Genomic DNA, 15,669 nt, shown 5'->3' with positions numbered 1-15,669 from the left:
TGGCATTCAATTGGTTCACGATATCTTTCTTGGAATGCTACCCTCTTATATTGTTTATGTTCTATGTGGTTATTACAACGACTCCTTCTTGAATTATCTTCAGCTATTAGCTTATTGGATAAATTCTCTATGGATAAGTACCCTAAATTAATTGTGTCTAAATGTGATATATAGTTATCCCATGATGGGTCTAGTGAGTTAATGATAACACTCTTCATTGTTTGATCTGAAATTATCTCTCCCCTTAAATGCAGTTCTGCTCTGATTTTGTTTAAAGATATTAAATGTTCACTTATAGTAACCCCTGGCTTTATCCTAGCTGAGAAGAAATCTTTAGACATTCTTGTTGTAGTGGCTACACTTTCACTATGAAACAATTTAAACACGCATTGAATAATTTCTGAGACATTTTGCTTAATACTATGGTACTAGAGATTTTGCTTAATACTATGGTACATAGCAGGAGATATACTGGAAATTAATAAGTAAAATGCTCTGTGGTGTAGGCAGTCCAATTTTAGGGTCCAAGGCCTTTTGGGGGGGGTTAGTAATAAAGAATAATAAGTTTTCTTTTAGAAAAACAACCTGAAGTTGTTGACACCATTCCTGCAAATTAATGCCATCTATTCTCAGTTTTGGGAAATCATTGGGTAAATTCCCAATATTGTTAGGTCCATTACTTACAACTGGAGGTAGTCCGTGATCTTGCAAGTGTTGATAGTTGCAGAATGGTGTGGGTATGCTTGCAACGAGTCTGAATGGCTCTCTCTGCTCTTCATGTCCTCCGAAGTTGTCTGCGTAGGTCTGCACATGCGCATTGCTCATTTCGCTCCTGTAGCTGTCGGGAGAGGTTCTCGCTGCTGCAGCTCCCTCGCAGCGTTCCTCCTCCGATGAATCGGTCTCCGGTTTGATCTTGGGAGTCCAGGTGACAGCAGGCGCTCGCTTTCTTTCGTTGAGATTATTCTTGTTGAGATCGCTGGTTCTTGAAATCGTCTGTGGCGTGGGGTGGTATTTGCAGGGCTCTCTGGGTTCAGGCGTCGGTGCTCTCATCGTTTGGATAGAAGCGGGTAGATCCTGAGACGTTTGTTTGCTTGCTTGTCTTTTCTTTATTTCTCGATTGCTAGCTTTTGCTGATTGTTTTGTGATTCTTAATTTTGGACCGAATGCTGCAAAAAGCGTTTTCATTGCTGATTCTATTTGCATTTCTATTGAAGTTTCTTCGATGTCTGTGTCTGATTCTTCTGAAGAGTAAATTTTCTTCTTTTTGTTTTTTGCATCATGTAAGGCTTTTCGCGCCAGATATTTTGAATTCTGCTTTCTGATTGGCTCTGCTTCGCTCATCTTAGTGGTCTGTTGGAACCAAGATGGCTGCCATTCAAAATTTTGTGTGGGACTGTTAGTCTTCTTTTCGGTTATGTTCTTATCTACAGGTAATTCGCTCACCATTTTTGATTCTTTAGGTTCTTCTGTTGCGATGTGTTTCTCTCTCGCTGCCCGTTGTTTTTTATTATGTCTTGGAGGTTCGCGATGAGATTTTCATCATTCTTTTGACTTTTTAAGAGTCTCAGTATCTCTGACCTGAGTTCGTTGTTTTCTATCTCGTTTTCTTCTTGGTCATCAGTATCATCCATTATTTCCTCGTTGTCTGTAGTGCAGTCTTCAGATTCTCTCAATATTGCGGTTGTGGATTCATCGATCATTTCTTGATCCGCTTCCATTTCTTTACTATGTGCCCTGGTGTTGGGTCTTTCTCTTTAGTTTCTGGAGTTTTCTCTCTTAGGCATATCTAAAGTTTTATTGAGTCAATTTAACCATCCTCTGCTACCAGATTGTTGCGTAATTTTAAGGATCAGACTCAATAATTGGTTTAAGAATAAAGTATTCAAACAAAACACTGTTTATTTACAGTAGGCATTCTATATTCACTGAATAATCGTAGATAGAAGCAAGTAGGAGGTGCATACAGCTCCTTTTATATACACAAGGTGGAGCAAGATATGGGAGTGGTTACATATGAATATATTAAGTGATGAAGAATAAGTTAACCCCTAATATCCTGAGTATGTATACTATTTACATATTGGAGAATAAGGCATTTACTCGTGACACTTCCTTTGTTCTCCCAATTGCTCATTTGGCCCCCTGGGCTGCAGGGAACAGATCAAAGGTGTAAGTTAGGGCTGAAGTGTAAATTATCCCTCGGATGATGATGTCTGCAGTTCCAGCTGAGATACCTACCATGCTCTTAGATAGCAGGAGAAAAACAGGAAGAAGATGGATATGGATAAGAGCCTTGGTACTACAGTGGTTTAAAGCACCCTGTTATTAACACAGCTGCCTGCAATTTACTGCTGGTTCGAATCTCTCCAAGGCTCAAGGTTGACTCAGCCTTCCATCCTTTCTAAGGTAGGTTAAATGAGGACCCAGTTTGTGGGGGCAATAAGCTGACTTTGTATAAATATACAAAAGTATGAAGGCTATTGCTGAATGCACTGTAAGCCGCCCTGAGTCTCCGGAGAAGGGCGGCATATAAATCAAATTAAAAAAAAAAAAAAAATATGGGTTCAGATCAAATGGCAGGAACAAATGTTTGACAAATACCAGAGACATTACAGAGGCCTAATAACAGAATGTGTTTGTTACAGGAGATACATAAAGGCATAATATATGTGATATACAAATGCAAAGGCATATATGTATTACAGGAACCTCAATGGTTACAGAATCTGGTATACCAGTATATCATATTCTAGTATTCTTTATTATATCCTTATTATTTTTTCCCTTCAAAGCTATGCAATATTTTGTTTTGGTAGAACTCGTTCAAGGGAGACAGGATTTTGTCCTGGATTGCTATATTGCTTTGAAATTCAGAAAAAGTTGCCTCACCTAAGCAGAAATAATGGAGGGAGCTCAGCTGGGATGATGGAAAAAAGCACAAAACAACATGACAACCACAAAGGGTGTGATGGGAAGTTTATCCAGAGCTACATTAATGAGTGGAGCTTCTGTGTCATCATATTCAACATGTATCATCATTTTCTTAGTACATAATTATCTTTCTTCTTACATTTGAATTTAATGTATTGTGAATTTAATGTATGAAATAAATATATTTCCCCTATATTTCTTATTTTTACATTGCCTATTGTCTATATTCAGTCTCTATCTATCGATAAAATTTCCCCCATATGCTGTAACACTCCGATTCTTCCTTCCCACTAATTGCTAATATTAATCTACTCATTTCTGCACATTCTAATATTTTCTTAATTAGCACTCCCTTTGTAGGAATTTTTTCTGCTTCCCAATTTTGTGCAAATACTGTTCTTGCTGCCTTTATTACATGTATAATCAAATATGTATTTTCTCTACTAAATTTCTCCGGTTAGATACCCAACAGGAACAGCTCCGGTTTAAGATCGATGTGCTGCTGTATCAGTTTTTGTGATTATTGTGATTATTGTGCCCAATAATTTCTCGCTTCTGGACATGTCCACCACATGTGATAGTACGATCCCGATGTCTGGTGGCATTTCCAACATTTAGCTGATTTATCTTTGAACATTTTTTCCAATCTATTTCCGGTGACATGTGCCATCTATAAAACATGTCACCGGAAAGATTGGCAAAAATGTTCGAAGATAAACTTTGTTTAAATTTTTAAATGAATGTTGTACCAAGATGTTACACTGATTGATTAATGATAAATTGTTTGTTTAAAAAAAAATAATTTTTTTTCTCAAAAAGAAAACCAAAACAAAAGTGGAGCTTCCCTTGACAGAGGCAGTCTACATACAAAAATCTGCCTTCTGTGCCAAAATATGAGAACTGGGCAGCTTGAGTGATTGGTTTGGTGGCCTCCTTCAGACATTTGCCTGGCACTGGTGGGTGTGGAAAAGGCGGAGCAGGTGAGCTTTGGGAGGAGGCCAAGGGAGGCCTGCCATCTCTGAGGGAATTCTGAGGGCTTCATGACCTCACCCATGCAGGCTCAACTGCCAGTTACTGTCAGTTATCAGAGTGAAGGTGCCTTCCAAGAGGTGGGTTGGTTTCTGAAGGGCTCCTGGACTCTGGGAAATCTTCCCTCTATTTGCAGCCAATTTACCAGAGTTGTATTGCAAGGGTGAAAATGCCCATTTGGCCTCTTACCTGCCTGGGTGCCCCTCCAACCTCCCCCCCCACCTTGCCTAGGGAGGGAGCCTGGATGGGGGGGGGAGTCCCAGTCCCAGAAGGGTCCCTCAACCTCTGCCTGTCAGAATGCGGGAGGGGCCCCCCGAAGGAGAGACCGGACCCCAAAGATGAAAGGGAGCCCCCCCCCATCTCACCTCTACATGGGACTCGGGACTTGTGCAGGCGCCCTCTGGCTGCTTGAAGGAAGGCAGACGCTGATTTAGCTGATGAAGAGAAAGCCTAGTAATGGGGGACTTTATCCTGACAACTGGGGGACACCCAGTCTCTGCACCTAGTGGGGGATCAAAGAGGTCCCCAATGAGTCACTTAAAGCATTCTTTTAACTGCCCATCTTTCAGTCAACTCACTGCAGCTCCCCAAAAGCTGTTTTAAAAACAATACAACACATTAAAACATGGAAAATAAAAACAAAGAAAAGCCAGGCGCCAATCCATGCCACCTTCTCCTTGTCTGATCTCCCAGCGCCTGGGGAAAAGCCGGGTGTTGAAGGCTGAAAGGCTGGAGGCCCTTTGAGAATCTGGCTCGTATCTCACAAAGCTTCCTTGGCCTTAGAGAGTCCCTTTAGCAGTTTCTGCTGGAAGACAAGGGGACCGTTGAGAGAATCCAACTGACAAGAGTTTCTGATGTCTGGGGAGGGTCTTACATGGTATGGACAGTTCACACCCCCAACAATGGAGGCCAAATTAGCCCTAGATTCAGCCACGGCACACTTGCTTCACTTAGGCACTGAGTGGGATGACTTATTTAAAGGCAACTTATTAGAATATTGTAGCAAAGACATTTCCCTTAATGAAAAGAGGGAATCCAGGACACAGAATCGGGTTTCTTTTTATACTCCACACAATAGAAAAAGTTGGGATATTCGAATAGAATAGAATAGAATTTTTTATTGGCCAAGTGTGATGGGACACACAAGGAATTTGTCTTGGTGCATATGCTCTCAGTGTACATAAAAGAAAAAATACATTCATGAAGAATCATAATTTTCCATTTAAGATACATTAATAATGTAGTTTATTCAGGTTGAAATGGAGCTTAGTTATGTAGCATGAAGCTGTATATTCTGCAATATTTACATTTCTGGTAAACTCATTCAATGAATCCAAGCACCACAAGCTGAAATAAAATGCACTGCACTGATACATCCACAGAGTTTCACAGTAACCATGAGATGACTCATAAAGCAAGGGCAGGAATATTCCTTTTCCCCATTTTTCTTCAAATATACTGTATGTAGACTTCAAACTGTATGATTGTTGGAAGAGAAATGCATCTGTACCCTCAGCCTCTAAGTGTGAGGGGGAAGGGCAAGCAGTAAAAATGGAAGTGAAACCTTCTAAGCAGCTTATAAATATACGATTAAAGAGCACCTGTCATTTCAGATCCATCATGGCAGGGACAATAGAAAAAGTCCTTTATTATTCAGCCTGAGAAAATCCCTTATTTGGCAGTTATTATTAACCCTTCTTTACTCAATTGAAGAAAAGATAAATAAATAATTCCTCTTATTCGAATTGTTATAATTATATCATTATTCTGATGTTTTGTACATACACTGAGAGCTTGTGAACCCGAGACTAATTCCTTGTGTGTCTATTCGCAGTTGGAGAAATTAAGAGTTCAATTCAGTTCAATTCCTGAGATACAGTCTGGGACTGTAAATTTAAAGGCAATTTATTAGAATATTGTAGCAAAGAGATTTCCCTTAATGAAAAGAGGGAATCCAGGACACAGAATTGGGTTTCATTTTATACTCCATACAGTAGAAAAAAAATACAAAACAAGAGCTGATTGCATGGAAGAAATCACTCTGCTCAAGTTACAGTTACATCAGAGACATGGACAGTAACATCCCATAATATTAAGCATAAGCATTAAAAGAACATTCACATGGGAAATGGCATGTCTCTTGTGAAAAGGTACAATTTAGACCAGTTGAAACATCTAGCATGTACAATTGAAACAGTCCTTTATTATTCAGCCTGAGAAAGTCCCTTATTTGGCAGTTATTATTTACTCTTATTGTCTTCTTTACTCATTTGGAGTAAAGACCAAGAATTCCTCTTATTGGAATTATTATAATGATCATGAATATGCACTAGGTGAATTCCTAATGTGTCTATTCACACTTGGCCAAATTAAATATACAATTCAATTCAATTCCCGAGATACACCGTGACTGAAGGTCTTCTCACACTCAGGCGTGTTTTTTATTTTTCTCCCACGTGAATTCTTTGGTGTCGATTGAGGCTACTACGCTCAATATAGCTCTTTCCACACTCCAGGCATTAATGTGGTTTTTCTCCTGAGTGGATCCTTTGATGTATGTGCAGATTTCCTCTCCTACTGAAGCTCTTTCCACAATCAAGACATTTATGTGGTTTTTCTCCTGAATGGATTCTTTGATGCTGGGAAAGTTTTCCTTTCTGACTGAAATTCTTTCCACACTCCAGGCACTGATACGGTTTCTCTCCTGAGTGGATCCTTTGATGCAGGTAAAGACTTCCTCTCCGATTGAAGCTCTTTCCACACTCCAGACATTTATGTGGTTTTTCTCTTGTATGGATCCTTTGATGTCCATACAGATTTCCTCTCCTACTGAAGCTCTTTCCACAATCAAGACATTTATGTGCTTTTTCTCCTGAATGGATTGTTTGATGCTGGGAAAGTTTTCTTCTCTGACTGAAACTCTCTCCACACTCCAGGCACTGATACCGTTTCTCTCTCAAATGGATTCTTTGATGCACGGAAAGATTTCCTCTCTGACTGAAGCTCTTTCCACACTCCAGACACTTATGAGGTTTTTCTCCTGTGTGGATTCTTAGATTCCTTTGAAGATGATCTTTTCTTTTGAAGGTTTTTCCACATTTTGGGCACTGATGTTCCTTTGCTTCCTCCTGGATACTTCGGGGCTTTGGGTGTCTTCTGAAGGAACCTCCGCCCTCCAGGCCCATCTCGGGGTCTCTGCCCGTTTCCTCCTCCCCGCATCGCCCTCCAGGCAACCGCCTTTCCCAGGCTCCCCCTGGGCTCATCCCTCCTGCAGCCCTGGAGCCCCCTGGCCTTTCCCCACTGTCTCCCGGGGAAGCCGCTCCAGGACTGGACAGGGCTGCTCCGCTGGGACCGCTCTCCTCCTCCTCCTCTCGTGCGGCGCCTCTTTCCTGCATCTGCCGCCATCCTCCGTCCTCCTGCAGGGGAGAAAGAGAAGAGGGTCACGGTTGCGTCCACTTCCCCAGCCCCAAGTTCCCGCCTCTTGCAGACCTGAAAGAGACCCCACAGACTACAACTCCCAATATTCCCTGCGCCAAACTGCAACATCCGGGCTCCTCTTTCACCAGTACAAGCCCTTTCCCTTGAAATTTAGGATCCAGTCTCCCCTCCTCCACCCCGCATCCCCCACCCCGGCTCTGTATTGAGGCAGATGGAGATCAGGGGCTCTTCTGGGGCTGCAACCTTATAGCAGACTATAAAGGGGACCCAGTTTGGTCCATGGATTAAGGCACCAGGGTAGAAAGCAAGAGACCCGGAGTTCAAGTCCCTCTTTCGGTGCAGCCCACCTCACAGGGTTGTTGTTGGGGGAAGAGAGGAGGGGGGCGCGTTGCACGTTTCATTACTTCCTAGCTAACATCATAGTTGCTGGAAGGGTGTGGGAGCCTCAGGGAGCTAAAAAGTCCCCTCATTTGAATCCTGAGCTACAAATATTCTCCTATTTTGTTTTAAAACAAGGGAAAATATCTGCCTGATTTGTAAAAATCAGTCCAGGATTCTTGTAAATAACAGCCTACAACTCGCAAATGTGTTTTTAGGAAACATCTATATAGCCTCCATTTCATCCAGGACAATTCTTGTTCCTAGATTGAAGAACTAGGAATTCATGCCGAAAAGGAGACCATCTCCAGTTAAAGAGGAGCTAAGGAGGAGAACCTCCTGCCAATGGTTCCTGCTAGTGAATTTCCTCATAGAAGTCAGTAAAGAAATGATGAAACCATGAAATACATTGAGTGCTTGTGAAGCGCAAACAGAAAACATTGATTCTGGATAAAATTCCACACGTGACCAATTTTTGTGTCAGTCTTTCCCAGCTGGGTTTGAGTCTTTCCCGAAAGTTGCAGATGTATTTAGAGACACTCGGAATACTCTGTTGTGTAGTTGCTGAAAAAGCAAGTTCTCACATACCAAATAAAGAGCCTTCGTCAAGAAGGGAAAAACAAGCATTCTTAACCTTAAAAAAGAGGTATAGACTGCCATGTTAAAAGGGCTAATATGTCATTTTAAGTTAGTCATTTAAAAGCTGCCAGTCCGTGGGTGGAGGGCTACATCGCAGGGCACACTGGCCTGGGCAGCAGCAGCAGCAGGAGCCCCCTCCAAAGGGGGAGGGGGTGGAGGAGGAAAATATATATGTGTGTGTCAAATGGAGCATCCAAGGGCTCAAAAAAAGTTGAAAAATCCAAATATGCAGGGGTCAGTATTGGAGGTTATTTCCCCCTCTGCTGTAGTTTTCCAAAGGGGCCCTTCAGAAAGGAGGAGGGATGAGAAAGGAGAAGATGAATCCATGTGTGTGTGGCGGGTCTGTGGAGGGGCTGGCAAGGCAGCTGGGGGGGAGGGCCTGGCTGACTTAATCTTCTTACTGTCTCTGGGATGTATTTTGCGGTTATCGTTCATGACGGTTGGATATATTGCCCCCAAACTGTACAGGTAGTACTAACTAGATCTCCAATCAGAATTGAGACAAAAATTTCTGTTCTTGACAGTTGCTGCACCCCATTTTTTGCCATAATTGGCAGGTCATATCCTACAGTTGTGAAGTGAGTTGTGAAGTTGTTATGTGAATCCTCCAAAGACTTTGTGGGACACCAGCTGGGAAGGTTACAAATGGTGATGATGTGACCCTGGGACAGCGCAGCCGTCATAAATACTTGCCAGTGACTAAACGCCTGGATTTTGACCACATGACCACAGGGATGCTGGAACAGTCGTAAGTGTGAAAACTGGTCAAGGCCACTTTTTTCAATGCTGCTACAACTCCACTAAGTCACTAAGCAAATAGTTGTAGGTCAAGCACTATCTGTACAGTGCTTTAAAAATAATCCAAAATAGCCCCCAAATTGGAACCCACAGAGGTCAAACTTTTTCCTGCAACAAATCTGCAAAACTAGCCCAATTTGGTAGAAAAACCGTTCAACTGCCCACACTGTTTCCAATTCGGATTTCAACTCAATCCCCAGTCAAACTCAGGCCTGGGACCCTGGGCATGGCCTTGGAAGACTAAAGGAATTTATTAAAAGAAAAAATATATTAAATTTATTAAAAGTGAAAGTGTTAATTGGATTTTATTACCTTTCTTACCAGGCATTTATGTGGTTTCTCTCTTGTGTGGCTCCTTTGATGTTTATAAAAGTTTCCAGTGTGATTGAATGTCTTTTCATACATCAGGACTTCATCTGGTTCCTCTAACGAATGGATTCTTTGATGCCTATTAAGGCTTGTCTTGTATCTAAAACTCTTTCCACATTCCAGGCATTTATAGGGTTCCCCTCCCCTGAATGGATCCTTTGATGTGTATACAGGGCGCTGCTATGACTGAAGCTCTTTCCACACTCCAGGCATTTATTTATTTATTTATTTGAATTTTTTTTTTATTTTTAAACAAAACTTAAAACATAAAACAATTGTCATCCATTACAATTACAGAAAGTGTATTGATCGGTTACAAATCTTTTGTGCTTAATCCTCTATCCCATATTTTCTTATTTAACAGTTTATTACATTATTATTCTCCTTTACCAATTATTTAACAAAATTATCCTCTATAAGGGGGAAAAAAAACCCCTTTATATATTTTATCTTATCCATTTCATTTCATATTTCATTTCCATTCTTTCTTGTCTAACCATTGATAAAATAAATCCCATATCAAGTAATATTGTTAATCTTCTTGTTCCCTAATTTCAAATGTCAATTTACTCATTTCAGCACACTCCAAGATTTTCTTTTTTTTTATTGAAAAAGTTTTTCAAATACAGATTTCCCCCCCCCCTTCCTAACCCCCCTCCCCTCCTATCCCCCCATGGCTTCTTCAAAATAAAATCACTGATATCAAATTAAATAATACTTTACCATCCTTTTACACCACCCTCCACATGCTAACCATTTCTTTCTAACATTGTTATTATATCCCCCTTATACTTTACATTTCAAAGCAACCTTCAGCTATAAAACTATATAATAAATCCTAATTTGGCATTTATTCAACCCATAATCTACCCATTTCCTCCACCCCCATACATATATCTCTTAATTCAAATCATTTACGTATATTAATATCTGAACCTAACATCCCTTTTCCTAAACTAAACAATCAGTAACCTAACCTATCTCCACCCATTTTCCTACAGGTCTACCATACATAATATTTTAATATCTTTGTTCTTCTGCCCACACCACACCACTAAAAGATATTTCCATATATAAACAAAATCCTCAAATGACTTTAAGTTTGTAATCCATATGATATCTTCTGTAATGTCTTTCAACTAGATTATTAATTCCATCGCCTATGTTAGGGTAACATTATGTTTCTTCCTTCTTGGAGACTTGATACTGATACCGTTTGGAGAGAAGTCTTTTTCTTTAAAAAGAGTTTGTTTGTGTGGCAGGATGGCGTTAAAACTGACAAAGCCAGACAAACAAGCAGCGGGGGGGGGGGCATTTATAAACCATATGAACAAGTTTTGAACTTGCAGACTCAGAAGAATGGCTTTAAAGACCTAAAAGGATTTGTCTTGGAGGAGATGGCAAGACATGATGAGATTGTGAACCAGAATCTTGAAAAATTCAGGCAGGAAATTAAAGATATGCCAATCTGAAACAAGATTTTCTTGATAACGTTGTCATCCGTGTGTATCTTCTCACCTTTCCAGTTTCTAGCAAATACAATTCTAGCTGTCGTTAAAACATTCACAATTAAATATCTCATTTCTCTGTTATATATTTCTGGTAAAATCCCCAATAAAAATATATCTGGTTTAAAGTCAATATGTTTCTTTGTCATTTTTTCCAACCACCTGTGGATTTTAGTCCAATATCTTTTAGCTTTTGCACATGTCCACCACATATGATAATATGTGCCCGGGGACTGATGACACTTCCAACATTTCTCCGATTTGTTCTTGTACATTCTGGCTATTCTCGCCGGGGGTAGATGCCACCTGTAAAACATCTTATACAAGTTTTCCTTATATGCTGTTGACATTGTCATTTTATAATTCTGTGACCATAATTTTTCCCATTTCTCTAACTCAATCCCATGACCCACATTTTTCCCCCATGCAATCATTGTTTCTTTAACTTGTTCTTCTGCCAATTTTACTTCTAATAAATGGCTATACAATTTTTTAATCACATGGTCATCAGAACCTATTAAAATTTTATCTAAGTTTGTCAAGGTGCTATAAAAACCCTCCTTTTTAGTATCTTCATCATATCTAGACTGTATTTGCATATATGAAAACCAATCCATTTCAAGCTCTTGTTCTTCTAATTCTTGCTTCGATTTAAGTTCACCCCTTTCATGTAATAATTCCCCATATCTAACAATTTGTTCCTTCCTAAACGTTACTGCGTGTGAGACTGCTTCAATAGGTGATAGCCAGACTGGAATTTTTAAGTAGTAACATTGTTTGATCTTCTCCCAGTTTAATAACAAAGACTCTCGTATCATATGTCTTCTAAAATAACCCTGTATTTTTGTACTTTTATACCACATAAAAGCGTGCCAACCCAACAATAAGTCATGTCCTTCTAAGGTCAACAATCTAATATTCCTTAGTGTTATCCATTCTTTAATCCACATCAAGTTACAAACTTGATAATACAATTCCCAATCCGGCAAACCAAAACCTTCTCTTAATCTAACATCTTGCATCAATTTTAATTTTATCCTTGCCTTTTTGCCCTGCCATATATATTTTAACACCATTTTATTTAAATCTTCAAAATATTTTTTCCCCAACTTAATTGGAATTGTCTGAAACAAGTATAGAAGTCTGGGCAGTATATTCATTTTAATAGTTGATCTTCTCCCTATCAATGATAACTGCAAATTCTCCCATTTTGTTAGGTCTGTCGCTATCTGTTGTTTAAGCTTATCATAATTATTCTCCTTAAGAGTACCACATCTTGCTGTCAAGTGTATTCCCAAATATTTAACCTTATTCATGACCTGCATCCTTGATACTTCCGCCAATTCTTCTTTCGACTTTTTTAACATATTTTTTGTCAACATCTTTGTTTTGTCTTTGTTTATTTTCAACCCAGCCACTTTCCCAAAATCTCCTATTTTATCTATCAATTTGTTTACAGATTGAAGTGGGGGGCGGGGCTGGCGTCGCAACGAGACAGCGGGAAGTTTTCGGGGCTCCGGAACTACCACTGATATCTCCACTGCGGGACGATCCAAATTGGATCTCACTGTCCTGTTGAGACAATGATAGAAGAGGGCACATTCTGTTGATCCCAGGGACACCGCAAAATCCCTGGTTGATCCAGGAGAAGCTCTTTTTTCCAGCGCTGAAGAGGCAGCCATTAAGCTGCTGAAGTTGGGACAGCCCCGAACGGAAGAGAATGAGTGAAAGTGTTACGATCTGGTGAGAGTTTTTTTCTAATTTGATTTTACAAACACCCTGAAGAGTAAATGCAACTAGGATTTAATATAGAAGTAATTTAGCGGCGGAATTGAGCCTGAATTTAAGTTAATTTTCCTAAAATATAAACTATTCCTATGTGTGGATATCTGCGGAAAGTTTTACTTTAAACCTAACTGGACTGGACTGGACTGGACTTGAAAGGAGGCTTACTTTTTTATTGAATTTTTGATGTTGACTGAGATTACTAATTTTGGAATTAGATTTGTCATTTTTGTTTTTGGCAGACCTTTATTTTTTTTAATATTCTTTTTGCTATATTGCTAATTGAAAGCAGAAGTGAAATTGGAAGAAATAAGAGACTGCCATCTAGTGGATTGAAACGTTGTATCTTCTTTTTGTTTTTTTTTAACTGAGGGGAAAGGGAAAAAAGTAGCAACTGTGTTATTTTTCAAGGTCAATTGGCTAACTTACAGATAAAATTTAAAAAGGACATCAAAGAGTGCCTACAAGTTTGTTTATACAGGTGTCTTGCTGAGAAAAGCATTGTTGAAAGGCGATTAAAACTGGAAAGAAGAAAATAACAGCGGCTCTGGAAAAGAGAGCTGTTAGACTAAGTGTGCACAAGAAAGAAATTTTGAATGTTACACAGTTGTGGACTTTTATATAAAATGGAAATTCTTTCTCTCTCTAGCTCCACTCTTCCACTTCACTAATAATTATATTTTTAAAAACATTTTAAAATATTGGAACAGATATATACATATATTTTTTTCTCCCTTTTTTATTCCTTTATTCCTTCACAATAAATGTTTACTTAATTGGATTAAGGTAAGAGCCTGAAGAAATTCGTGTTTTTTTTTCTTTCTTCTTTTTTATTTTTTTAATTTACTGATTGGAGATTGTTATTTGAATGGGTTTTTGGCTATTTTACACAATTGGATTAAGACATACAAGAGTCTGAAGAAATTTTCCCATTTTCTCCTTTGGTCTCTTTTCTTTCTTTCTTTTTTTTCTTTCTCACTTGTTGATTGGAGATTTTTACTTGAATTTGTTTTTGGCTATCTCAGATGATTGGATTAGGGCACACAAGAGCCTGAAGAGTGTTGGTTTTCTTTTTAGGGTTTTTTTTTTCTTGCTTTGCTGCACTATCCTTTTTTCCCTTTTTTCCCTTTTTTCTGTTTTCTCTTTTTCTCTTTAACCTTTTGTAATCTCCTGCCATCTACAAAACGGATTAGGGTTGAGAAGAACCTGAAGATATATTTACCCTACTGTGTCGAATTGGATTACTTATAGAAATGAGAAAAAAAGCAGCAGTTATTAGTTCTGCCGGATCGACCCCTTCTTCATCACCAGCGGGAGGACAACGATCAATACAGACAATGATTCAGCAGGAAAAAGAGAAAGAAAGTGAGAAAGAAAAAGATGCGACAATGCAGATGATTTTGCAAGGAATACAAGACATAAAATCTAAAATAGAGAAAACAGATGAAAAAGTGGAGAATATACAACAGATGATGAAGAAATATGAAGACAGACTTGAAAAAAATTGAAGAAAAAGAGGAACAAAGAGATTAAAAAATCAGAGATATGGATTATAGATTAGAAGAAGTTGAACGTGATAGAAGCGGCTTAGGATGGGAGATGGATAAATCAGAATTTTACTTAAGATTTCAAAATGTGGAGGAAGAAAAAGGAGAAATTTGGCGGAAAAAATGATAGAAATTCTTGCAGGAGCTCTAGAAATTTCTAAAGAAAAAATGTTTGATGGCGTTGATGAAATATACCGAGTATATACTAGATATGCAATGAGAAATAAGTCCACATACGATTTACCAAAAAATCAATCAAAACACAAATATTTCAGATAGCAAAAGAAAAGGCGTTACAATACAAGAGCAAGGAAATTACGGTGCTGAAGCAAATACCGAGAAGAATAAGAGAGCTGAGAAGAGAGTATCAATTTTTGACAAAAATACTGCTCCAGAAAGGAGTGAACTACAGATGGCTGATACCAGAAGGATTGGTGTTTACATGGCAAACACAAAGATTCAAAATAGATTCAATTGACAAAGCTAAAGCATTTCTTGTGGAATATATAAGAGAAAAAGATGTGCCAAGAAGGAAAGAGTCACTGCTCCAACTAGAAGAAGAGGATCTCCTGATGATGGGAAAGGAGGAGAGCGCATTAGAAGGCGCAGTGCCATAGAATACAAGGAACAACATGAATTGAGACCCAATAGATCAACAAAACCAATACAAAAAGTATAAACATGGAGGAGAAAAAATTAATCACAATAAATATAAATGGACTTAATATAGCAACTAAAAGAAGAAAGATATTTCACAAATTGGAGAAATTGAAAATGGACATAATTTGTTTACAAGAAGTGCATATTAAAAAGCAGCATGAACCACTTTTGGTACAGCCCAAACTAGGGAAACTATTTGCTTCACTGCCACAATGTAAGAAAAGAGGAGTGGTTTTGTACATTAAAGATACAATATTAGCAGAAAAAAATTATGAAGATGGAGAAGGACGAATTCTGATGGTGGAAATAACAGACAATAACAGGAAAATATTGTTAACAGCGATATATGCTCCTAGTGACAATCAAGAAAACTTTTATAGAAAATTACATTTGAAAGTAATAGAGCTGGACTACGAAAACATCTGTATGATGGGAGACTTCAATGGAATAGTAGATGAGAAAATGGACTACAGTACACAAAAGACAACAAAACAAAGTAGGAAAACTTTGCCGAAATCTTTTTTTAAGATGATAGAGGAAATAAACTTAAAAGATATATGGAGAGAAAGAAATGCAGAAAATAGACA

The 15,669-nt window shown here is 38.7% G+C and overlaps 1 protein-coding gene across 1 annotated transcript in view; it reads right to left on the bottom strand.

Annotated features, from left to right (window-relative positions):
• Window positions 1-7,145, bottom strand: part of LOC148111729 (uncharacterized) — a 45,041-nt gene extending 37,896 nt beyond the window's left edge. The window contains 1 exon segment of the mRNA XM_087879919.1: window positions 6,417-7,145. Within this exon segment, the coding sequence (XP_087736045.1) occupies window positions 6,417-7,145 (729 nt within the window).
• Window positions 7,146-15,669: the final 8,524 nt, after the last annotated feature.

This window comes from Pantherophis guttatus, chromosome 16 (genome assembly GCF_059756535.1).
Source record: "Pantherophis guttatus breed Tessera chromosome 16, ASM5975653v1, whole genome shotgun sequence".
NCBI lineage: Eukaryota > Metazoa > Chordata > Lepidosauria > Squamata > Colubridae > Pantherophis > Pantherophis guttatus.
Note: the sequence above shows the minus strand (reverse complement) of the source record. Positions and strands in the feature narration are given on the sequence as shown.